General features: G+C 48.2%; 1 protein-coding gene across 10 annotated transcripts in view; it reads right to left on the bottom strand.

The window, feature by feature from the left end:
- Smarca4 (SWI/SNF related BAF chromatin remodeling complex subunit ATPase 4) overlaps positions 1 to 25,566 on the bottom strand; it is a 91,619-nt gene that overhangs the window by 23,607 nt on the left and 42,446 nt on the right. For 5 of the 10 annotated variants that reach the window (XM_087560319.1, XM_087560320.1, XM_087560316.1 and 2 more), the window contains exons 14-28: positions 24,634 to 24,755; positions 21,644 to 21,794; positions 19,318 to 19,481; positions 14,550 to 14,616; positions 13,249 to 13,359; positions 11,728 to 11,970; positions 9,834 to 9,947; positions 9,209 to 9,316; positions 8,395 to 8,481; positions 6,620 to 6,666; positions 5,475 to 5,641; positions 3,210 to 3,373; positions 792 to 1,019; positions 419 to 517; positions 77 to 154 (exon numbers count right to left, since the gene is read on the bottom strand). In XM_087560319.1, the coding sequence (XP_087416445.1) occupies positions 77 to 154; positions 419 to 517; positions 792 to 1,019; positions 3,210 to 3,373; positions 5,475 to 5,641; positions 6,620 to 6,666; positions 8,395 to 8,481; positions 9,209 to 9,316; positions 9,834 to 9,947; positions 11,728 to 11,970; positions 13,249 to 13,359; positions 14,550 to 14,616; positions 19,318 to 19,481; positions 21,644 to 21,794; positions 24,634 to 24,755 (1,950 nt within the window). 10 annotated transcript variants of the gene reach the window in all.

Genomic DNA, 25,566 nt, shown 5'->3' with positions numbered 1-25,566 from the left:
AGAGGAACATCCGCTCCAGTAGCCACAGAAATGCCATTATCATCACTGTCTGTGTGGTCCCAGTCCCGGTGCTCACCATGAAGAGGTCAAATTCTTCTTCGTGCCGGGCAATCATCTGGTTGACGGTCTCATCATCAGGCACCTCATCTTCCTCCTACAAGATTGCAAAGCTTTAGTCTGACTGTGGTGGGGCTGGGTTGGGTGGTGGCCAGGCTCGAAGGCGAGCGGCGGAATCCGTCCAAAGATGAGTTGATGAGCTGAAGGTCCCAGGCTGGCTGCGGTGGAGGAGCCCACGCGTCAGCAAGAGGCACACACATTCGCACAAGCACACGCACGTTTCGTGGGGTTAGGCCCTTGCTGGCCAGTCTCAGCAAGAAGCTGAGTTGAGTGGGCGTGGAGACTGAACTACCCCTCTCACCTTTAGAGGTGGCTCCTCCAAGTCGGGGTTGACGCCCGCTGGCGGAGGGGCAGTGTGGGCGAAGCTGGCACTGCCGCTGCCCGTGCTGCAGTGTCTGCTCTGTGGATAAATACAGGACTTCAGTCTCCAGGGCTGTCAATGCGGCCGTCTGTCACCAGCAGTTTAGAAAAAAACCCACTTCAAAGGGAAAGCAAGTGCGCATCCTCTTTCTGCTCAGCCCACACTCCCTTTACTCCAAAGGGATGCAAAAAAATAAAAATAAAAAACCAAAAAACCAAAAACAAAAACCAAGAGTGCAAAAAAGGTACAAAACCGAAAACGAAAGCCTCATGCATCCACCACTCACGCTGGGCCAGGCTGGCGCCATGCTCACCTCGTCCTGCTCCTCGTGCTCCAGGATGGCCTGCAGGAAGGCACGCCTCTCATGGCTGGAAGACTTCTGGTCAAACATGCCTGCCTGGATGACCTTCTGATCCACATTGAGTTTGTATTTAGCAGCAGCCAGTATCTTCTCTTCCACACTGTTGACGGTGCACAGGCGAAGCACACGCACCTCATTCTGCTGCCCAATCCGATGGGCACGATCCTGTGCTTGCAGGTCCTTGAGAGAGGAGGTAGGTCAGTCTAGGGATTCTAGACATCTACCTTAGCCTTGGCCTGCAGCTTCATAAGCCAGAAACCCCAAGTGGACCTGTGACTTGTCCCTAGGAGCCTGGAGGGGACTTGTACCCATAACAGACATCTGCTTTCCTGGGACCCAATGAACCCCCACCCCTCTTGTATTTTAGTGTAAGTTTGTGTTTGTGTGTGTGTGTGTGTGTGTGTGTGTGCGTGTGTGTAAGTACCCACTGGGCACAGGACAGGGTGTTAGAGAACCTGGAACTGGAGCTGCTGGGTGCATCTTGGTGCTCTGCACGTGTATCTGCTGAGTCACCTCTCCAGCCCGGGATACTTTTTTTTTTTTTTTTTTTTTTTTTTTGAGGAAGACTCCTAGGGCAACACTCTAGGGAGCCATTGTCACAGCTCCACAGCATGGCCATGTCCCAGCTGTGGGCTTTGGCACTGCTGTGCATCCTGGGCCCAAGCCAAACACTTATGAACCTACTACTGATCACAGAAGCTCTCTCAGCTTCAGGACACATAGAGCAGATGGGTGTGAGGAGGATGGAATACGGAATAGAGCAGTCAGTTCCTGACAGTGTGGCAGTGAGGCTGCCAATGGAATTTCTGCCATTTCTAGCAGAGACTGTCTGGAATTCTCTTTGGGCCAGGAGCTGTGTAGGCAGGCTGAGTGTCAACAATGTTCTTCAACTTGAGACTCATACCTGATCATAGGAACAAAAGGACTTGTTTGACAGTTGGTCTGAGTACATCAGGATGCCTGCTGTCATGGCTGGCACTGATGCTGTGCTCCTGCTGGCCCTGCACTGGCCTCTGCTTGACTGCTATTACCTAACCACCTCTTAGGAAATGGCCCATCAGTAGCATCTGGGCAGGAACTACACTGATATTCATTACAGTGACCACCTAGGCCACTGGCCATCAAATGTGCCAGGCTGGAGCAAGGACATGCCAGAGATTGTCAGTGAGTGGCCAGCATGTGAAGATAATTCCTCATTACTGTGGCAGCCACTCATTTTAGTTAGAGCTGATCTGACAAGCAGTGTCTCTTAGCCTTCCTAACGCTGAGACCCTTTCATACAGTTCCTCATGTGGTAACCCCCAACCATAACATTACATTTGTTGCTACTTTAGAAAATTAATTTTAATACCCGTCATGAATTATACTGTAAATGTCTGTGTTTTCTGATGGTCTTAGGTGGGCCCCAAGGTGTTGCAACTCACAGGTTGAGAAACCGTTGGCCTAGAGGGACCTTGTAAAAGTGCCCCAAGAGCAAAAAACTAAATTCCTTTGAGACTAATGGTCATTGGATAAACAGAAACACTTGCCCATTAGGCTGGAAGAAAAAAATGTCTCGGATCTGCTAGACTCTGGAACACCTTGAGGCAGAGGAACAGTCAAATAGCTTTCTTTACTATTGTCTCCTCTGGAGAGGTGGTGGGCAATGAATGATTGCTAAATGGGACAGGAACATACCAGTACACAGCAAACACGTCATCAGTGTGTGCCTGGCTGACGCAGAATGATGGTCAGAGTGGGGACCAGCTCACCTTATGTCTTAGCATGTGCTTTACAAACGAAACCCATACAGTATAACCAAATGAGACAGTGCAAATCTGCTACTCAGCTTCAAACTGCTAAATGTACGAGTCAGCACACCACAACAGCTTCGGTAGAGGGGCCTTAGGGCAAATGTGGCCAGGAACCAAGAAGAGGTAATAAACAGAGCTTGCAAGGGCCTGGTTCTGCTGAGTAGGAGTGTGTGGGTCTTAGGACAGGTCTGGAAGGGCTGCACCCCCATGACGAGTAATCGTCAACACTGTAGATAGACTAGCTTGTTTGCTACTTTTTTCTCAGCTGTGAAATCCAAGAACCATATTATTGTAACGTTAAGGATGGAGCCTGGAGCCTCATGTGGGTGAGACAAAGGCTCTATCCCTGAGTTGACTACTGCCCACATATACCAAGAAATAAAAAGACGATCATTGGAAAAATAGCTCCTCAAACCAGGGTGAGGTCACTTTCACTTTGAAAAGACGGAGGGAAACATGACCACTGTGGAACGTGGTCACAAATGTACTTCTCACGGCTCCCAGGACAGTGAGAACATCAGGGAGGAAGTAGACACTAAGACAGGAGATGTCTCCTCTCCTCTGCCAGTGCATTTACCTGGTGAGGATTCCAGTCACTGTCAAAGATGATCACAGTGTCAGCTGACTGCAGATTCAGGCCCAGCCCCCCAGCACGGGTACTGAGTAGGAAAATGAAATACTCAGAGCCAGGCTCATTAAAGGTTTTCAACAGCATGCCCCGGTCTTCTGCTTTTGTGGTTCCTGATAGGCACAGGAGAAGAGGGTTAGAAGGGTGACAGGGATGGGAGATCCAAAGGAGCTTGTATCCTGGCATCAGGGATGGTGTCGCAGGTCTCAAGCACCAGAGATGTACTTTATGGAGTGTAAAGGGTTAACCAGACAGCGACCTGGAGGTACAGCTTGTTTTTACTGAATGCTACCATGATCAGGAGATTAAAAGGGGGTTGGGGGTGGGTCACAGACCAGCTGTCTCTGTACGACACAAGGCACTGGAAGAAGAAGATGCTGGCAGGCTCCTGGGCTGCCATCTTTAGGTGCAATGCTTCTTGACACTTGTTCACTCTGTCCTACATGAGGAGAAACACCACACAACTAATAAGGCTGATGCCATACTCTGACGAGGAGCACAGTATCTCAGCATCAGTGGCCTAGCATGATGAAATGAACCACTAGCTACAGGGTTGGCACACACCCTTAACTCTCTTGTAGTAAGTTTGGCTAGTTTTAAGAAAAATCTATACAGAAGAGCTATAACCACCACAGCCTTCCTTGGGCTCCTAGCTCACAGAGGGTAATAGGCCTACATCTCATACTTGCCACACTGTGTTCCTTGACCTTCTGCCCTGCTCCTGGAGCAGCTATGCCATCAGTCTCCTTAGCGACACATGCAATACACACAGCAGAAACCAAATAGATAAAAGTCCTTAGGCTCCTTCTCAAGAAGACAGGGACCTGCATAAAGTAGGACCTGGTATTCACAAGGACAGGAGAGGCAGCTGAAGAGGTCCAGCCATTTGAACCTCAACAGTGTTTGGCCAGCACTGAGATATGTGAACATATAGAACAAGATATTGGTTTAGCGGGATTGGGGATTTAGCTCAGTGGTAGAGCGCTTGCCTAGCAAGCACAAGGCCCTGGGTTAGGTCCCCAGCTCCGGGGGGGGGGGGGGGGGGGGGAGATACTGGTTTAGCAAAGGTGGCCCTGGAGCATTCTAAGGAGAGGCTAGGGCCAGAGGGATGTATAGGAGTTCTGGTCAGCATGTTCTAGAAGCTCCACAGAATCAGACAAAAAGATAAAGCAATCAAGCACAGATTGTTAGTCCCTGAAACATCTTTAAGATGCAGTACAAAATTAAAAGGTTCAGGGCTAGAGAGATGGCTCAGCGGTGAAGAGCACTGACTGCTCTTCTAGAGGTCCTGAGTTCAAATCCCAGCAACATGGTGGCTCACAACCATCTGTAATGAGGTCTGATGTCCTCTTCTGGTGTGTCTGAAGACAGTTACAATGTACTCATATATAATAAGTAAATAAATCTTTAAAAAAAATGAAAAAGTCCAGGGTACAGGGAGATGGGTCAGAGGCAGAGGTCTATAGTAAGACACACCTAGCAAGCCCAATACAGGCTCTGCAAGGAAAACAGAAAGCTGTTAACTAAGTCTTGTTGGTTCTGAGGTCCTTAACAATGTTGGCAATGGGACACTAACTTCAGGGCTTCCTCGATTACTTGTTCTGTTAACAATGCTGGCCCCCTGAAGTATCTTTTGGAGAGCAAGGAAGGTGGAAAGACATACTGTGGCAATTGGTACACAGAGCCTCTGGGGCAGCGCAGGACCTTGCCTGCAAGCAGGTCAGGGTCCTGTTGCAACTGATTGTCATTCAGCTCTGGGCCAAGCCTGTTAGAGGCCTTAGCAAAGCAGTGCAGGGCAACAGGTGGCTGGGAGCTGGGTGAAAGATTGGTATTTCTGTTGCTAACACTGGGCAGTGGTAGAGCCACTGTAAGGATGAGGCCAAGAACGGAGGAGAGCTGCATGTGGGTGCATCTCTACTGGACAGAGAACTCTCAAGGTTCCCTTTTAGCAGGGTTCTTAAGTTCGTGGCCATGTGACAACGATGTATGTAACTGAAGCTGAAATGGCACTGTCAGAACCCGTAACACATACTCCAGCACTCCAGTGAAGACTTGAGCAAACAGGAGACTAAACACCTTCAGTTCAGGCCTCCCCCAGGTTCTCCTCCTTGTTCCAGGAAGCTAGGATGTTCTCAGATTCAGTGTATATACCGGACTCCATTCCAGATAACCAGGTCAGGAAGGAAGACCTCACACACACTGTCGTCTACTCACCGTCAAGCCTGAGGTATTTGAAGCCACGGTATGCAAAGTAGTCTTCCATGATGGTCATGAGGGAGGTCATTTGGCAGAAGAGTAGCACTTTATGGTTTGTTGCACGGAGTTTGGGTAGAATTCTATCAAGAAGTTCAAATTTCCCTGAGGCACGATATAGGTCCAATCTAGTCCATGGAGGGAAGAAGAGAAACATTGAGTCCCTCCTTCACAGGCCTGTGAGGTCACAGATATGTGTGCTACATCTAGGATGCTGGGCAAACTCAAGGAAAGAAGTGGCTTCCCAAGCAGACCTGCCCACAGCTACACACAGCTGAGGTCACTCCTGGCAAGGGGTAGTGCCAGGGACCACATATCTACATGCCATCTTACCAGATCACATGGAGAATAAAAATGTGAGATCAGACATGATGGCCAGTGGGCTGGGGAGTTAAGTATTTGTCCCGTAAGCTTACTGATCTGAGTTCAGGCCCTAAAACCTATGTAAAGGCAGAAAGAAATGACTCCACAAAGGAACAGAGCTGAGGTGAAGCTGCTCTGAGGATGGTGGGTCTACCTGCCACCATAAGGTTAGGACAGCTCACACTATGGTAAAGAATCTGCATAGGATAGTGAAGCACTTGTCAAGGACAGAGAGTGAGGCCCTGGGCCCAATCTCCAGTGCAGCAAAAAACACTGCCACCATCTAATCATGTCCTTCCAGATCAAACTGAAGGGCTGGAGATGAGGCCTAACCAAGAATGTCAGAAAAAGGCACACAGGGATATTCTAGAGATGGCATCTAAGGTCAGCACCATGAGCTGGTGTCCGAGCACATGGAGGGCTGAGGCACAAGGGCCCCAACTGTTTCAGGAGGAAGATGACACAGTTACATAAAAGCCTAGGTCACACATTGTGACCATGTCCCACCCGAGAGAAAGAAGTAAAGCCTGCATTGAAGCTGCAGGAAAGGTGGTCCCAGGGCATCAAGTGTAGAGTGGGTGGACTGAGGCTCAGGCAGAACAGAAGCTGCCTGGCATTACACTATGGGCAGTGGAGCTAAGGTCTGGAGGCCTCGGCTAGCAGATAAATGCTAACCATACCAACCAAGACTACAACCCCCTCAGCAGACTGCTACCCATTCTCAGAGCTGGGAAGCTTCTCACCCTTGCACGATGCCACCGGTGAACCCCAGGTGCTCAGAGAAGGACTCCTGCAACAGGACAAGAGATGGATCAGTGCCAAGGCAAGAAGGAACTGCCCAGTCAACCCATTTTCCAGACAGCTACTGCAGAGGACTGAGAGGTATCTGTGGCCTACAGTGGCACAGAGTACAGATGTGGATGTCCAGCTTGGACTCAGTGCACCAATGCCAACCCTCATGCTTTTGCTGTGAAGGGTAGGAAGAAGGCTAGGTGACATTAGGCACCAATGTGAACATCTCCGACTACCCTGAAATGGAACGCCAAAGCATCAGAGGTCTTGAATGACCTTGAAACTGTACACTAAGAATACAAACATATGCTTGCTTTTGGGGAGCAAAAGACTGAGGTATGGACTTGACTGATGTCATCTATGCAGCACTTCATAACCTGGGGTAGGAAGCCCTGACAGACATTTGTGACCTCAGCTCTGGGAATATTTCCCCAAGGAGGCGCCCCCAAATCCACAGAAAAGACCTACAAAGTGACTTGTTTAAAGAAATGTTTATCATGTATACAGTGTTCTGTCTACATGTATGTCTGTAGGCCAGATCTCATTACAAATGGTCATGAGCTACCAGGAGGTTGCTGGGAATTGAACTCAGGACCTCTAGAAGAAAAGCAGGTTCTCTTAACCTTTGAGCCATTTCTTCAGCCCAGAGGTGACTCTTGAGCAAACAGTTTTAGAGACTTTCATTTTCAGTCCCATGATGGGTCTGCTAAGCACCAGTGAACTGGGCCCACTCCAAATCTGAACATGTGTTTCCTTGTCAAAGGCCTAGGTAACACTGCCCAGTGCTGACGGATGTGCATCCCCCCCGCTCCCCGCCTAAATACTAGCAAAAGGAAATTTTAACAGATACAGATGTAAAGACAGTGGCTAGTAAAAATACCTTAACCCTTTTTAGTTAGCATGTTTCAAGACCGGTTTCCCTTTCTCTGTGTGGCCCTGGCTGTCCTAGAACTTTCTCTGTAGAGCAGGTTGGCCTTTAACTCCGAGATTCACCTGCCTCTGCCTCCTGGACCATGCCTGCTGCCTTTTTTGTTGTTTTGTTGATATGGGGTCCACCTACTTAGCCTTGGCTGTCCTGGAACTCAAAGAGGTCCACCCTGGTCTGCCTCCTGAGTTCTGGGACTAAAGTAGTAGTTCACTATGCCCAGCTCCTTAGCCATTCTTTTTTTTTTTTTTTTTTTAAAGATTTATTTATTTATTATATATGAGTACACTGTAGCTGTCTTCAAATACACCAGAAGAGGGCATCAGATCTCTTTACAGATGGTTGTGAGCCACCATGTGGTTGCTGGGAATTGAACTCAGGACCTCTGGAAGAGTAGTCGGGTGCTCTTAACCACTGAGCCATCTCTCCAGCCCCTCCTTAGCCATTCTTAAGAACATCCCAAGGACTGAGTAGACTGATACCTTTGTCCCTCAAGGCCCTGCTGTACTCATGATGACCTAAGTTGGATTCCTGGCACTTAGGTAGAAGCCAAGCTTGCTGACAGATGTGGAGAAAAACAGATCTGTGGAGCTCATTAGCCATCATGTCTAAAAAGTTAATGAGCTCCAAGTTTAACAAAAGATATTATCTACAAAACGTAGGCAGAGGTTAGTAGAGGGTATCAACCTCTGGCCTACACATATGTGCACACACACATATGCGCACACACATGCCCGCAGGCATCAGGGACAAGCGCCCAGCTCTGCCACCAGGAGCCAGGTCACTGGGCTGTGGCCTTACCTCAATGTGCTGGAACATGTAGGGGTGGTTGCAGATCTTGCGCAGCTGCATGATAGTGTTCATCAGCGTCTTGGTGCCACCTTTGCCCTGCAGAAGCACAAGAGATGGTCCAAAATGGAGTCCTGCCTTTGGGCAAGATGGAGGTGAGCAGGGGACTGGGCAGGGTGGTGGTTATCTTTGTGACAGTTGGGAGAGGCAGGTGTCTCTGAGAAGTCCTAAGAGACAAGCTGGCACAGGGATGAACGTAAGCAAATGTGGCAGCCAGGGGAGGGCAAGCACACCCACTCTCTGCAGCTACACAAGGAAGGGTGTGGTGGTCTGTACCAGAACAGAAGCAAAGAGCACAGTGCTTCAATGCACAGGTAAGAAAGGGGCTGAACAACAGAGGCACGCTGAAGGCTATGGCTGGGGTGCTGGGTACAGACTGCAGGGACAGGCCCAGGCCTGCTTAAAGGAGGTGAAGGATGACACTCTTGAGTGCTCCCAGTAATAGCAAGAGGAAGGGCAAAGAGGCCATGACGGATAAGGTGGCTCTTCAGCTGCTGGGTAAGTGGAGCTCCAACTCTGGATCAGTTAGCCCTGTGTCTCCTGCTGTCATGAGGAAGGCAGTGTCTCAAACAAGGGAACTCCAGAAAACAGCCCAATAAGCATCCTCAAACCAGCATTCCAGACATGGCTGTCTGAAGGCCCGAGGGTCCAGGGCCAGGTATGGTCTCCTGGGAAGAGTGCGCACTCCTCTGAATCCCTGCTGTTCTTGATTTACCCTCCTCCTTTCAGACAATCGTCAAATAGGGAAGAAGAACCTGGAACCAACCTTCTTGTCCTTCTCAGAGCCGTCAGTCAACAGCACACCTTTGGCCTGCATGTGACGGTAGAGCACACGCTGCAGGGCTGACATGTCACATTTGATGACATATTCTACCTGTGGAGAAAAGAACACTCTCAGGCCATATAAGCTTAGACTGGGCTGCCTGTGCCAAGTGGATGGAGTCTTGTGACCAGCACTGATTAGGACATTGGGGTATGAGGGAGGAGCTCTCAAAGTGGGGAGATCTGGGAAGAAGAAGAGATTCTGGGCTACAGTGGGTAAGTTGCCCACATTCTGGAAGGCTTTCCAAGGCTTGTCAGAAAACAGATGGTGAAGTGAGCCAGAGAGGCAAGCCAAGTGTGGGTGCACAGAGCAGCGGGTGCACACCACTGACACTGCTCGGTAGATCCAACCTGAGCCCTAGCCTCTATCTGGGGACACAAGTCTGGGGAAGGACACAGCAAGTGTGAGTGTGACAGGGCTCGGCTCTGCACCAGGCCCTGGCTTGGCTGCACTGTGGTGTCAGTCACCAATCCCATTCTGTGGAGCAGGTCCAGGGAAGGATCAACTGACTGTGCTCAACCTGGGAATAGCCCTGCAAATGGCACCTGTGGCTTCTGCCAACACCAACCTTCTCAGGGAGCTGGGCTTCAACTTCCTTCTTGAGACGCCGCAGCAGGAAGGGCCGTAGCACCTTGTGTAGACGACGAATAATGAGGATGGTCTCCTCCTCATTCAGGTCCACCTGGGAGCCAGACAGTAAGTACATCGTTAATACTTCCTCCAAGACAGGGAGGCAGGCACGGGAAGTGCAACTGAGTCATGGATAGCAGCTATATCACTTGGTACCTGTGTGCCCTCTGGAGAAGAGGAAGATCCTCACCCTTGGGAAACTGAAAATCTGCTGCCTTTTGTGTAATTTATGAAATACCTAGGACTGGAGAAATGGCTCAGTGGTTAAGGGCACTGACTGCTCTTCCAGAGGTCGAGTTCAAATCCCAGCAACCACATGGTGGCTCACAACCATCTGTAATGAGATCTGGTGCCCTCTTCTGGCATGTCTGAAGACAGCGATAGTGTACTCATAAATGATAAATAAATGAATTAAAAAAAAAAAAAAAAAAAAAAAGAAATGCCTAATGGCCAGGTACCATGCTTACATTATGCCTGAGCTCCACTCCAAGAACACATATGACAGTTGGCTGCTGGGTCTCTCTTATGTATTACCAATTTGGTACTTACAACCACAGCATCAGCTGACTAAAGTCAGGCAACTTGGGGCATTATAAGCTTGTCTGATCAATGCCAAAGAATGCTGTGACACCAGGGGCCACACCTTCGTCTCTCGACCTCAGAGGAATTATTGCCTAAGAAACATTGCTTATCCAGGGCACTGCTCTTCGGCTTCAAGGCTACATTCCTCAGCATTTAAAATGGTTTTTCTTTCCTTATTTGTGTTTGGGGGTGGAGACACCCAGAGGAGTCACAGCTGGTTCAGATTCTACTTTGTGTGTCCTGGGACTCAAACTGAAGACATCAGGATCGGTGGTAAGTGCTTTTAGCTGCTGAGCTGGCTTGTTAGCCAAGGATCTACTTATTACTGTTGACTGGTTGGTTTTTCCATGCAGGTTTTCACTGTATGAAGCCCTGGCTGGCCTCAAACTCTGAGATTTGCCTGCCTCTGTGTCATCAAGCCCAACTCCTAGAACTCTACTGAAGTGAAAACCAGGAAGGAGAGGCAACTAAGATGGCATAGGCCTGAGCTTTTCAGCTGTGCTCTGGTCATCCCTTTTAGAGCTTCGGCCTAGAGGAAGAGAAACAAATATATAGCTTTGGGCTGTAGCTCTGGGAACGGAGCCTCAGAGAAGAGCCTCCTTCGTTATATGGGTTGAAAAACAAACAAACAAACAAACAAACAAACAAACAAAAAAAAAAAAACCCAGAAATGATGGCCCTTTTACAAGGGCTGTTTGCCTCAGCATGGTTCCAGGGAGGACGGGGAACTTGTGGATAAGAGCAATGGACATCTGTCTAAGACCTGAGGAGGCATGAAGGGGAACAAATACCAAGGCTCAAAGGCTGACTGTTTAATCCCTTCACAATGCATATGGCTTGCTTCAAAACCCACCAACACCAGTACTGTGGACTAGAAGCTCAGATTCTTCACCAGGGAGACCTCACACAATATGGAGAACATGGCCTTTGGACAGAGTCCCACCACATAGCACCTATACAAGATGATAACTGAAGAGCTCTTTATAAACAATGTCATAGCCTGGCCTCACAGATGTATTAACTAAACTTTCTCAGCCCCTTGATACTCGCAATGGCGAGACCTGATCCTTGTGAAGGATCCCTAGTTCCCACAGAGACATCTGGTTTCTGCCCTGCTGAAGTCTGGGGTGCTGCTTGCTCTGACAGCACACTCTGCTGCTATGTGGCCAGTGGGCACTCATGGTCAGTCCCAGGGTGGCTGAGCCGGGGATGGCTCCTCAGAGGCCACTTTCCACCCCAAACAAACTCACCTTCTCTCCAGTCATGGCAAAGGGTGCATTGAACCACTGTTCGAAGGTGCTGCAGCTCTTGAAGATAGTGGGGAGCAGGAAGTTCAACAGTGCCCAGAGCTCAGGTAGCTTGTTCTGCAGTGGCGTGCCTGTGAGAAGCAGGCGCCGAGGGGCCACGTAGTGTGTATTAAGGACCTGTGTCAATTTGCAGTGGTGGTTCTTCATGCGGTGGCCTTCATCCACAATCATGTACTTCCAGCGGATCTGCAAGGCCAAGAAAAGGTGGTGAAAGGAGGTAGCAGGCCTGCAAAGTGAGCAGCATGTCCAGCAGTAACCACCAGACACACACTCCCTAACACATGGAGACAGATGGGTGAGGAGCTGAGCTACAATACACTGGCTTTCCAAACAACAGGAAATAGTGCTCAGCACCTCGTCCCCAGGGAGGCACCTGGAACATTGGCCACAAGCAGCCATGCTTATGTAGCAGGTGGCATACAAGCAATCTGAATATGACTTCCAGGAAGGGGCAGTGCCAGGCTTTTCCTCACCAGAGTCTGCCAGTGACCCCAACGACAAGGAGAACAATGTTAGGCTTCAGGTAGGAGCCCCAAGGAGAATTCTGTCAGTTCTCCTAAGGCCATAAGGACTTCCATCTCTCAGAACAGGCATTTATGTCGATGTGAATCACTGCCAGCAAGCAAGGGTGTTTTCAGGGCCCCATGCGTGGCTCGGGGGTGTATGTGGTTTTGTACTGCAGTAGAAGTCGTGTCATGTAGATGGATGGCCTATATGTAAAGACTGTGCTGGGCCAACTCCTTGGACCTCGGTACACTCATCTGTCAGCCTAGGCCCTGCAGTGAGTGCACACATTATAGGCACTGTGCAGGAAAATGTCACCATGGGAGAGGGCCTGATCCTCAGCTGACCTCTTTAACTAACACTCTGTTGGAACACCAGCCCAGGGGGCCCAGTCCTGCCCCTCAGCTTCCATCCCAGTCCACGACAGGAAAACAAGCATGGGCAGAGGAATTGGGTAACTTCATGCTACTTACAGCTCTCAACAGCATCAGGCAAGGCCATGGCCTCCATGGACAGGGGCCCCATTCCAGCCCAGCACCCACTCACTGCTCATCGTCAATTGCTTCCCCAAGAGTCCTCCAGAACCCAGTCAATGTTCCCTGGGCCCAACTCCAGGGAGAGGCCCACCATAACATACAAAGCCTTGCCTCAATCTGATAGGTCACTCATGATCAGGAGACACTGTGATGAGTCTCTCTGCACAGAGGTCCTGGGAGATGGGTGAGGGACACTTATTCAGGTCCTGTGGGGGATCCTAACCTGAATTGGGGCCCACTCAGGATGCTGAGGGAGCCAGGGCATAGCCTTCCTTATACAAGTGCATACCAGCTATGTTTTTTTATACATGTAGACAAAATACTTAGGCTATGCAAGGGGCTATGACATAGGTAAGACATCAGGCATTGAGATCTGTAGACAGCCTGAGCCCTAGGCCTGCTGTGTTTCCATGAGGACACCTACCTTGGCCAGGATATGTTTGTCTTTGATGATATACTCGTAGGTGGTCAATAAGACATTGAACTTGCCGCTGCGAAGCTGGGGGACAAAAGCTCGTCTGGCAGCTGGAGAGCCCTGTAGAGACAGGATGTAAAGAGTTTTGACTTGGGGTTGGGGATTTGGCTCAGTGGTAGAGCGTTTGCCTAGCAAGCGCAAGGCCCTGGGTTCGGTCCCCAGCTCCGGAAAAAAAAAAATAAATAAATAAAAGAAAAAAAGTTTTGACTTATGAATAGTACTCTTGAAGGATAAAGCTGGGTCTTGCCAGAGGCAGCCCAGGATGATGCTGGGCAAGGCTGTTAGCATGTGCTGACCAAGCCACATAGAACACCAGCTGCAGCAGAGTAGTGGGCACAGGACACCCTTAGCCACATTCCTAGGCTCTGATCAACTTCCCTCTTCCTAGGTCCCAAACCATTACCCTGGAAGATAGGGCCCCCTCTTTCACCTGGCCAACAGCCAACATACTCACTTTGGCCTTCTCACTGCCTGATCCTTCCTCATTTCTAGTCTCCAGTCTCCTCCATGACTACTTTCTAACATATCAAGCTCTTGCACATAGCAACAATGTCCTTATATCACAGGCACAGGATAAAGAGCCTGAGGGGGTTGGGGATTTAGCTCAGTGGTAGAGCGCTTGCCTAGCAAGCGCAAGGCCCTGGGTTCGGGCCCCAGCTCTGAAAAAAAAAGAAAGAAAAAAAGAAAAAAAAAAAAAGAAAGAAAAAAAAAGAGCCTGAGGCAGAAGTAAATGGTGGTATGTATGCATTGGTGGACTGGTACCCTGTCCACCTCAGTTTCCAGTGCCCATACCAAGGGCTGCAAGCCCCTTCCTAATGCATTGAGCATCTATCTGCGTTGGGCCTGATGCTTGGCACAAGCCTGGCTAGGTACTCAGGACACCAGAATCATGTCACCAATGGTCTATATTCACTCTGTCCTCATACAGAAATGGGTTTAAACCACAGTTCTAATAAGACAATCCTCCAGTAAACATGTCCATGTCTGTTAAGTATACTAAGATATATACTATTGAGACAATGCTCACAAATAAAACATTTGATTTTGACTTAAAATAAAAAGTATGCCTCAAAATAAGAAACTACCCATTCTACGTTACTACTAAGACCACTTGTGCACCAAATAAGCACCAGGCCTAGGAGTCTTGTGCCTCTAACACACCCTGGCTTCTCTTTTCATGCACCTTCCCCTCCTTTGGTCAAGACTGTCTGCTAACAAGTTGGAGGACACTTCTTTAGCCTGTGACATACCTTGTAGGAAACCTTCACCACAGAGGGGGCCCACTTGTCAAATTCATATGCCCAGTTTGACAGCGTCCTGAAGGGAAAGGAAGGGATAGTCAGGTTCTACACTAGGCAATAGTGAAGCCAACAGGCCTGGTCTTTAGAACTGCCACAGTAAACTCCATGTGTCCAATGGGAGCTTTGTGCACAGGAGTGGAGAGGGTTGCAAGTGGCAGCAGCCAAAGAGGAAAGACACCCTGCTCCAGGTGGGAAGAATAGACACACACACAGATATGTACTGGGAGAGCTGGCCCAGGGCAGAGCCAGGAGTGGGTCTTAGGCAGCCAGCCCTAGTGGAGATTCACAGGCACCTTGGTGAGTGAATATGTAAGACACTACAGATGTGCTAAGCCATGTGGCTGGCCTCCCAGTGACAGCGAGGGATTTAACACATGGGAATACAGGGGACATGGTGATCCTGTGACCACCTGAGACTGAAAATGGAAGCTACAGATGACCCAGAAGGAATAGAAGAGGAGAAAAGAGGTAAGCAGGGGGGGTTGCGGATTTAGCTCAGTGGTAGAGCGCTTGCCTAGGAAGCGCAAGGCCCTGGGTTCGGTCCCCAGCTCCGAAAAAAAGAAAAAAAGAAAAAAAAAAAAAAAAAAAAAAAAAAAGAGGTAAGCAGGGGCCAAGAACACAGAAGAAGGTCCAGAGAGCCCAGACCTTTCTCAGGACAGGTCTTGAGGACCTTGGAGAATCCTGGAGCTGCGAAGGGCAGAGAAGCAGCCATAGCTCAAGATAGAGCTTCCTCCCCACTCTTGATTTTCTTCCCAGAAACTCCACTCCTAGACTTTCTCGCTACTGCTTAGCAGAGTCCCACCTAATGGTAGTTCAAGTTGCTGACATCACACTGGCAAAGGTTAGTTAACGTAGATCCTTTACTCTGCCATCCTGGCAACCAGGGGAGATGACAGAGACAGTATAGTCACTTTGAACCCATAAGGCAAGTAGCCTACAGATGGCTGTCACTAAGAGGAAACGAGAACACTTAAAGGCGTTGGTGGCATATGCCTTTAATCCCAGCACTCAAGGGGCAGACACAGGCAGATCTGAGTTTGAGGCCAGCCTGGTCTACAGAGTGAGTTCCAGATCAGCCAGGGCCACACAAAAAAATTCCGTCTTTAAAAAGAAAAAAATTAATTAAAAAAGGAATGAAAAAAAGAAAATAACAGAATACTTCAGGAGCTTGGATACCTAAAAGCACTGGGAGCTCCTGGCCCTAGACTATGCCCAGCTCTGGAGCTGCCCCTCAGGGAGTAGCAGCAGAGGCCTGGCTGAGCACTTGGTATTATTGCCATTGCAGAGAAGGAAGGCTTGAGGGATACGGAAGACTTGCAGCAAGCCGGCATGTCATGTTTAGCTTGGGGATCAGGGCAGGTACAAGACTATAAGGCAGGCAAAGAACTCACATGGGAACAGCAGAGCCGCAGGCAGGATAGGAGAGCTGGGTATTGAACACTAAGACTCCCTAGGGCATAGGGAGTGCTTCTAGCCAGGAGGGGTGGGATGGACAGCATGAACATGTCTGGACGGGAATCATGAGAAGAGACTGTAGGTCGGCCCAGTGTTTGAATGAGCTTACATATTTGAATAGTTGGCCTCAATAGCTGGAACTGTTGGGGAAGGACTAGAAGATGTGGTCTGTTGAAATAGTGTTGTATTTCAAAAGCCACCCTATTTCCAGTGTCGTTCTGTGCCCTGTGCTTGTGGATTAGTATATGAGCTCTCAGGTGTTCCTGTCACCATGCTGTTGCTCTGCCACCATAAACTCTAACCCCCTACAGTCCTAAGCCAGTTCATAAGTTGCCTTGGTCATGGTGCTTAGTCACAGCAACAGTAATTAAGTAATTAAGACAGGTTCTCTGTACAAGCTGTGAGCTTCAGACAAAGCAGCCAGCCTGGGAATCAAATGCTTGTTGTGACACAAAAGACTGCTGCTGAGGACACCAGAAGACAGACAGCCAAACCAGAGGAAGGTGTCTGATCTCCTCCTTTACCTACAGTTCCATGCAGCTGAAGTGGTCTCATTTAGTTATTGGGAACTGAACTCTGGTCCCGAGTCTTCTCTCTATCCTCTTCTTTTGTGTTTCTTGCAAAGGGGCCTCATTCTATATTCCAGACATGCTTGGAACATCTTGCTGCCCAGGTTGGCCTCAATCCTGTAGAAAGCCTTCTGCCTCAGCCTCATGAGTACACAGTATAGTTTCTAACACTGGGCTCCTTAGGGAATGAGCTGATCCAGAATTGGGGCAGGAACTGGAAAGAGGTGCCAGGGGAAAGCAGCTGGACAAAAGCAAGAAGTGCTCTAACTTCAGGCGGAACTTGGATAGGGATGGCAGCTAAGAGCCCAAATTAGATCAATGGGAAAATGTGTGGAATGCTAAAAGGGAAGGACTTCATCCACAGCCCCAAGCACTCAATACAACAACACAGTAGAAAAAACCACAAGCATCCAGCAGTGAACCTGCCGGAGTAGTATGTCAGAGTTGCTATGGGCACGATGTGGACACAGAAGGAGAAAGAGGGTACCTCACTTCCACAGCTACAGGACTACAGCTCTATAGTCATGAGCAAACCTTAAGAATGGAGCAGGAGCTTGAGAAATATACGTCAGCACCGGCCTGGAACGTGGTGCAGCAGCAGAACACTGGCCCAGCATTCCAAAACCCTGACTCCATACCCAACACCAAACATAAAATAGTGAAGAGGCTTTCAGAAAGTTGAGGCAGAATCTTGACCTCAAGGCCACCCAGGGATAAATACAGGTAACAATCAAAATGTGTCAAAGTCAAAATTATGGCAATAAGGAGGACCCATGAGAAGCTGCAGGCCATAAAGGAGCCATAACAGCCACTAAGCCTGGGCAGAGCAGTGAACACAGTGCAAAGCTAGTGGAAGTAGCTGAGAGTAAGCTGCATCGGTCCCTCAACGGTGCTGCACCTAAGGAACAAAAGATAAACCACAGGCAAGAAGGAACCATGGTGGCTGCGATGTGTACAGTAACAGAAGAAATTGGGCATTAGCTAGAGCTGGGAGGCCACCACTAAACACTTAAAGGGGAATCCAAGCCAGGAATGGTGGTACACACCTGCAATTCTAACACTTGCAGGCAGAGGTAGGGTTCAAGGCCAGCCTGGTCTACAAAGCAAGTTCCAGGACAGCTAAGGCTATATCAAAACAAAACAACCCCAAACAACAAAAAACCAGGAAGACAGAAACAACTAACCTGGACCCATGGGGCTCTGAGAGACTGAATCACTTAGCAAAGAACATACTGGGCCTAGACCTCCCCACACATAGGTATTGGATATACAGCTTGGTTTTCGTGTGGGTACTCAAAAACTGGGGTCGGGGCTAGCCCAAAAGCGCCTGCATGTGGGATCTGCTCTGGCTGGACTGCCTTGTCTGGTCTCAGTGGTAGAGGATGTGCCCAGCCTTGCAGAGACTTGAATGCCAGGATGGGGGTATCCCCAAGGTGGCAGTGCCACTCAGAGAAGGGGATGGGGTTTGGGGAAAAAGTGGGGGTAGGGAGTGATAGAGGGCAGTGAGTGGGATGTAAAGTGAGTAAGTAAAAAATAAATTTTAAAAAAAGAAAAGGAGGGGTGGGGATTTAGCTCAGTGGTAGAGCGCTGTAGAGCGCAAGGCCCTGGGTTCGGTCCCCAACTCCGAAAAAAAAAAAAAAAAAGAAAAAAAAAAGAAAAGAAAAAAGAAAAGGAAACTCTCAGTTTATAGGCTTTTGTTGACTCATGGAGAGGGTGGAACACAACCCCAAGAGACTTCAGATAAACCGTAACCTGGAAACAAACGTCGTGCCTAGGCCTCAGATGTGACAGGCTTGCAAGGACTGAGATTTGGGACTAATGGCTCTGGTAGTGAGCTTAGAGACTGCTCTAGGATGAGGCCCAGGCACAGAGACAGCAGGAACAGATAACCCCTAAGCAAGAAACTGACCCGGCCAGAAATATAACCTGGGTTATACCAATGAGAGCCAGCATGGGGAGGGCTGAGGCAGATGGACTTTTTTTTTTTTTTAAATCCAACAGATTTCCAGAACTGCTGAAAGCAAGAGGCCATTGGAACCAAGAAGTAGTGAGTGGGATACTTTGCAAGATGCCACACACACACAGGTGTGGGCACCTGTGCTATGTATACCAAGCTGAAATATGACACAAGAGGACATTGGGCCCTATGCAGGGCACAATGACTACAAGAGAATACAACAGTCTTTGCTTAACAGAGCCAAAAGTAGCCCTACCAACTGCCCCAGTAGGAGCAAGGAGCCATTAAAGAAATCTGTAAGAGTGACTCATAGAATATGAGTGAGCTCCACACTCCTGCTCCTCCAAGGTAGAGGCAGACAGCAACGGGTTGATGTGTCTCCCAAATGCAGACATGACTGAAGCAATGTCTCATCCTTAAGAAACAACCAAGTAGGGGTTGGCGATTTAGCTCAGTGGTAGAGCGCTTGCCTAGGAAGCGCAAGGCCCTGGGTTTGGTCCCCAGCTCCGGAAAAAAAGAACCAAAAAAAAAAAAAAAAAAAAGAAAGAAACAACCAAGTAAAGACAGACAGATGGTAGCCACGATGTGAAGACCATGTGAAAAGAAATGGAAGGTGGTCACAGAGAGGCTCTAGACTAACCCTATGCCATACTCTATAGACAATCCACTTCTGTCCTGCAGGAAAAAGAAACCCATATAGCAACCAGGCTGGGAATGGAGTTGTGCTTATACATACGAGAGAGGAACGATGATGAGGAAGGGCCCATTGATGCGCTTGTGCTCCATGAGGTACGTGATGAGTGCAATGGTTTGGATGGTCTTCCCCAGCCCCATCTCATCAGCCAGGATGCCGTTCAGGTTGTTGTTGTACAGGGACACCAGCCACTCCAGACCCTTGATCTGAAAGGGCAAAAGGGTCAGGACCAAGTTCACACAACCAATATGCTACCTGTGGCTACCCTACAAGCTACTATGCCTGGACTACCCTATTTTTCCTGGTGTGCTTATGCCCAGCCACACTTACTATGAAAACACTGGGGACCATGCTAAGAATGACTTTATTTGGGGTTGGGGATTTAGCTCAGTGGTAGAGCACATGCCTAGCAAGTGCAAGGCCCTGGGTTCGGTCCTCAGCTCCGGGAAAAAAAATAAAAAATAAAAGGGCTAAGAATGACTTTATGTAATATTTTTGTTTTACTTGTTTATTTTTTATGAAAGTCATGTAAATAGCATTACTATCACCTGACCATAATGTAAAAGCAATCAAAAGACTACGGCTACATGTTTCATGACATGTTCCCAGTAGCAACACCTTTAAACTGCTGCCGTCCCCACGTCCCGCCTCTCCACCTCTGCCAGCTGGAACACGCTCTCCTGTTTTCTTGCCTTTGCTATAGATTGTGTCTCTTCTGCACCATGTTCTGTACGCATACAAACAGTAGCCCAATCCTCACTGCACATTCAGTCACTCACAAAACTCTCTCAATTCCAGATCTCCGAGTGTCTGAAGATATGGCTGGTGGGCTCACTATTACATGTTGGCTCTGACCAAAGCATAACATGGTGGAAGTCATAGAAACCACACAAATGAGATGCCACCTCAGAAACTGACCTATTTTTTAACTAAATATATTTTAATTGTTTTAGACTAATTTATCTCATTATTCTGAGTATTTGGCCTGTAGGTGCCACAGATGTGTCTGGTGCCCATGGAGGATGTAAGAAGGCATTAGATAGGACACTCTTAGACTGCAATTAGAGATTTGAGTCACCACAGTGGGTGCTGAGAATCAAACCCAGGCTTAAGAAAGGCTTTAGTGCACAGATTAAGCAGAGGAAGGAGAGCTCAGAAGACAGGCGTGTTAGGCAAGGAGACCCGAATGGCTCTCAAGTATAGGGTCACCTAAAACGCCTGTTTTTAGTGAGTATAATGTACAGGTCATGTATGCCTGTACATATGTATGTGGAGGCTAGGTGTTCTTTATCAGTGTTCCTTGATTACTCCCAATTTCTTCAACATTTACTGAGGCAGGATCTCTCATTGAACCCAGAGCTCTATAATCTGGTTAAGTCTAGCTAGCCAGCTTGCCTGGAGATGCTGTCTTCACCTCGAGTACTAGGATTAACCGAAGTCATATCACCGCCTCGCTTCCACGTGAGATCTGAACTATGGCTCGCTCTATCTATCTATCTATCTATCTATCTATCTATCTATCTATCTATCTATCTATCTATCTATCTATCTATGTGAGACAGGGTTTCTCTGTATAGCTCTGGCCATCCTGGAACTCACTGTATATACCGGGCTGTCCTGGAACTCAAGAGATCCGCCTACCTCTGCCTCTTGAGTGCTGAAATTAAAAGTGTGCACCACCACTGCCCAGCTCAGATTTCTTTTTTTAATGGAGGACTTTCCAAAGCATGGGAGCTTTCCAACTGAATATAACAAGGAAAGAAAGTTTGTACATTCTCTTTACAGAGTCCTCAAGAGAAGAGACAGGACTGTAAGACATGGAAAAAGGACATTTCCCAGCCAATCTGGGAGCAAAGCCATGTGTGGTCTTTTCACCCTCATAGAAAACCCTCCCATGGGAAGGACCATTCCTCTGCTCCCAGAAGGAAGTCAGAGTTCCAGGTAATTTCAGATCTAACTCATGTTGCAAAGTGTCTCTGAGGGCCATGCCTGTACAGAGAGGCTGTGTGAGGGTGCCTAAGTCCTCTGTGCATACAATGCCCCCGTGCCTGGCACCTGGCAGCTTACTCAGGTTTTAATGCCTTCTGGTGGCCAGCATAGCTGACCACAGCTGCTTTACATAAGGCAACTATCTGGGTGTAGTGTCATACACCTTTTATCAGGCAGAGACAGATGAATCTTTGCTGAGTTTGAGGCCAGTTTGGTCTACGTAGCAAGTTTGAAGCCATTCTAGAATACACAGTGAAGACCCTGTCTCAGAGGAGACAAAACCAAAACCAGATGGGAAAATTGTGGCTCTTCAGGAAAAGTAAGTGTTGCCTAAGTCCAACCACCAGCCATCCAGCCTCCCAACTGCCTCTTGTCTTACCTGGTACTGTTTGAGGACACCGTTGACCATGAGGGCTGACTGCTTATCTACTCTCTCTGTCACTGCATGGGCCACAGCATAGTAGGACTGCAGACCACGAGCAAGGGCCTGGGACACGCCGTACTCATCGTCCACATCCTGCTTGGCGTTCCTGGAGGGAACACATGTGGTATGAGGACACAGGCACTGTCTGAGACAATGTACTGCCACTAGCTTGCATTGGCGACCTCTGCCTGTGACTTATAAACTGCAGAGGATATACGGGAATCACAGCACAGGGGGCAGTCGATTCTAACCCGAGAAGGACCAGACGATCATCCCCGAGACCACACGGGCCCCAAGCCCATCAACAAGGGCTAGTGTGGGTCCTGCCACTGCCCGTGACAGAATGCCCTGGTGTTAAAGAGCAGCTGCTCACCTAGCACTGAGCTGCACAGACACAGCACTGTCCTTACACTGGACACGTCTGAGACACAGCCTAAGCTCACTTGGCTGCTGTTTTTTAAGATTATCTTGATCTTGAGACATGGTCTCAATATGCAGCCCTGGTAGACTTTGAATCTGCCATTCTCGTGTGTGTGTGTGTGTGTGTGTGTGTGTGTGTGTGTGTGTGTGTGTGTGTAGGGGTGTAGCCATGCCACCACAGATATGTGGGAGGGAGTCAAAGCTGGTTCTTTGCTTCTTCCATGTGGGCTTGGGGGACCAAATTCAGGTTATCAGGCTTGGCATCAGCCACCACTGCCAGCAGAGCCAGCTCACTGGCCTTTACTTCCTACTTTGTTCTCTAAAGCCAGGGTCTCACTCTTGTAGCAGTGAATGGTCTAGAACCAGCCACATAGACCACAGGCCTTGAATCCTGCCTCTGCCTCCTAAGCACTGGAATTACAGGAATCTACTTCATTCCTGGCTCAATAATTATTTTTCTTTTTCTTTTTTTATTATGTATATGAATACACTGTAGCTATCTTCAGACACACCAGAAGAGGGCATCAGATCCCATCATAGATGGTTGTGAGCCACCATGTGGTTGCTGGGATTTGAACTCAGGACCTCTGGAAGAGCAGTCAGTGCTTTTAACCACTGAGCCATCTCTCCAGCCCTCTTTTTCTTTTTTTAAAGATCTGATTTTTAATTATGTGTCTGTGTGGCAGAGGGGACTGTGTTTATGAGTAAAGATTTCCTCAAAGGTCAAAAGGTAGTATTGAGCTACCATTACAGACAATTGTGAACCAGTTAGTACTGGGACTAGGAACCAAAACCAGGCCCTCTGCAAGTGTGGCATATACTGAGCCATCTCTCTAGACCCTTACTTTCTTTTTTTCCCAGACAGGGTTTCTTGGTGTAGCCCTGACTGTCCTGAAACTCACTCTGTAGACCACGCTGGCCTCGAACTCAGAAATCTGCCTAGCTCTGACTCCCAAATGCTGGGATTAAAGGCGTGCACAATTACCGCCCAGCAAAACCTCTCTTTTCCTCACAATTATAAATTTAGTGGTGTATAAGGGATATATACATGGTGTTTTGAGGATTGGCAGTGCCTTTACAAGAGAAGCCATCTCAACGGCTGTTTATTTCCCACGTAAAAAGTCATTTAAACTGCGTGGCATGGTTGCATTCACATAGAACTCCTGCATTCAGGAAGTAAAATAATTTCAGGAGTGAAACCAGCCTCGGCTGTAGGATGAGATCCAATCTTAACATTAAAAAATAAGGGGTTGGGGATTTAGCTCAGTGGTAGAGCTCTTGCCTAGCAAGTGCAAGGCCCTGGGTTCGGTCCCCAGCTCCGAAAAAAAAAAAATTAAAAAATAAATAAAACAAAGTCAGGCATAGGGGCACATGTCTATGATCTCAGCACTCAAATATTTGCTGATATGTATGTATGTGTACTATGTGTCTGTCTGGTAGCCATGGAAGTCAGAGGGTCCCCTGGAGCTAGAGTTATAGGTGGCTGGAGTCACCAGGTAGGTGCTGGGAACTGAATCCAGGGTTCCAGGGCCTCAGCAAAGGCAGTAAGTGCTCTTAACCTTATTAAACTATCTCTCTAGACCCTGAGATTGATTTTATTTTATTGCTGTTCTTTGAGAGAGGGTTTCTCTGTATAGCCCATATGTCCTGGAACTCACTCTATAGACTAGGCTGACATTGGATTGCTGGGATTAAAGGCATGGGCCACCACCAGGTTGAACATTCTTATGTGTTAGAGATTTTGGAGTTTTTCAGTTGGTAGAGTATCCACAGTGATCTTCATTTCACAATTCCCAATCAGAAAATAATAACTGCTGTGAAAACTGAAACATTTGGAATTTGGAGTATTTCAGATTTAAGTAACTCAAGTCTTTTATCGTATTTCTCTATAATGGTCTCCCATAAACTTCTTAGCACAAAGATCAAATCAACACATTAATTTTAAGTTGTGGTTTCCAGAGCAAAATGTCTGCATGCACAACACTGGGGTGAGCAGAAAACAAAGAGCAGACAGAGCATGAGGCTCTAATACTGCCGTACAAGATGGGAGCAACTGTCTACATCTGCAGATGCTTGGTGAGAAGCCACGCACACCACAATGCTTGGATGTATGTGTGCAAACAAAAAGGAAAAAGAATGCAGCTACTCTCTCTGGACGTGGACACAGTACCAGACACAGGTTTCTTGGAGGAAACAGTGGGAGGTCCCTGGGAACAAGGGCAGATGGGCGGACCTGTGTTGTTGGCTGTACTTCAAAAGCTTATGATGAGCAAGGAATCATTTTCTATGTCAATCACTACAGAGACTAATGATGGCTTTAGGAAACAAATATGGCCCTTTGGTAGCTGTGTCAGTACTGGGAATGCCACCTAGGGAGAGGACAATAATCTCAAGTCTGAAGCCATCTGGGACTGTACAGTAAGACAGACACAAAGCACAAAGAGAAGTGAGTGGCTGGGGCTTTGGCCACTTGTTCTGGTGCCACTTTAGAGAGCTTCAGATGAGGACACATGGGGACCCCTTACTCAATAATGTGTCGAGCGTCCACCTCAGAGACATCATCGCTGTCTGGGTCTGGAATCTTCTTCTTTTCTTCCACAGGCAGTGTAGGGGGCTGTGCGGGCTGAGGCTGCTCCTCTTCCTCCTCCTACCAAGAGAGGTGCCATGTCACCTTGGTTCCCTAGTGTTTCCTAGCAGTCCCAGGGAAGAGCCGCTCGCTCCCAGTGCAGTGGTGTCTGCCTCTTACTGTGCTTCCCATTGAATTGCCCCATACATGCCTTGAGCTTCCCTAGCAGACTGCACGGTCTTGGCAAGGGCGTCTTAGGCCATCTCTGTAGCTGCTGATCTCCAAAGCAGCCGCCACACCTTTGCACTCTACCAACTCAAACAGCTCTCAGTTCCACAGCTGACGTCGCTAAGACACTTGCTTTTGCTCATCTAGAGACAACAGGCATCTTAGCTTACACAGCCTTTCCAGTAAACTGACTGAAGGTTATTTCCTCAAAGGTCCTCCGTGTGTTTACTGAGCAGGTGACATTGGAATTCTGCAGATCATGTTCAACAAATACACAGTAATGATTTCCCAGTACTGAGCACTCTTGTTCTCCTACATGAACCTTGCAGGTCCATTATAGATTCTTATCAACTATCATAGAATTGCTAGAGAGATTTTAAAATTCTGTATGTAACTGCCACATGCCTCTAACCCCGGGTTATCAGAGACCTGAGGAACACAGATTATAATTTGAGTAATCAAGACAATGTAGTTGGATCTTGTCTTGAATAAAAGTTAAGAACCAGGGATACAGCTCAGTGAGAAAGTGCATGTGGCAAGGTTCAACCCCAATGGTACAAGATGTGTTTTTCATAGCTATTTGTTAAACAGTTCTAATCAAACTCTGACAAAGCTTTCCCTGCACCGTGCAACACAATTGCAGATCACTGTGAACAAGGAGGTC

The sequence above is a fragment of the Rattus norvegicus genome, chromosome 8 (assembly GCF_021556685.1).
Source record: "Rattus norvegicus strain SHRSP/BbbUtx chromosome 8, alternate assembly SHRSP_T2T, whole genome shotgun sequence".
Taxonomy (NCBI): domain Eukaryota; kingdom Metazoa; phylum Chordata; class Mammalia; order Rodentia; family Muridae; genus Rattus; species Rattus norvegicus.
This window is presented reverse-complemented; position numbering and strand designations above follow the sequence as displayed.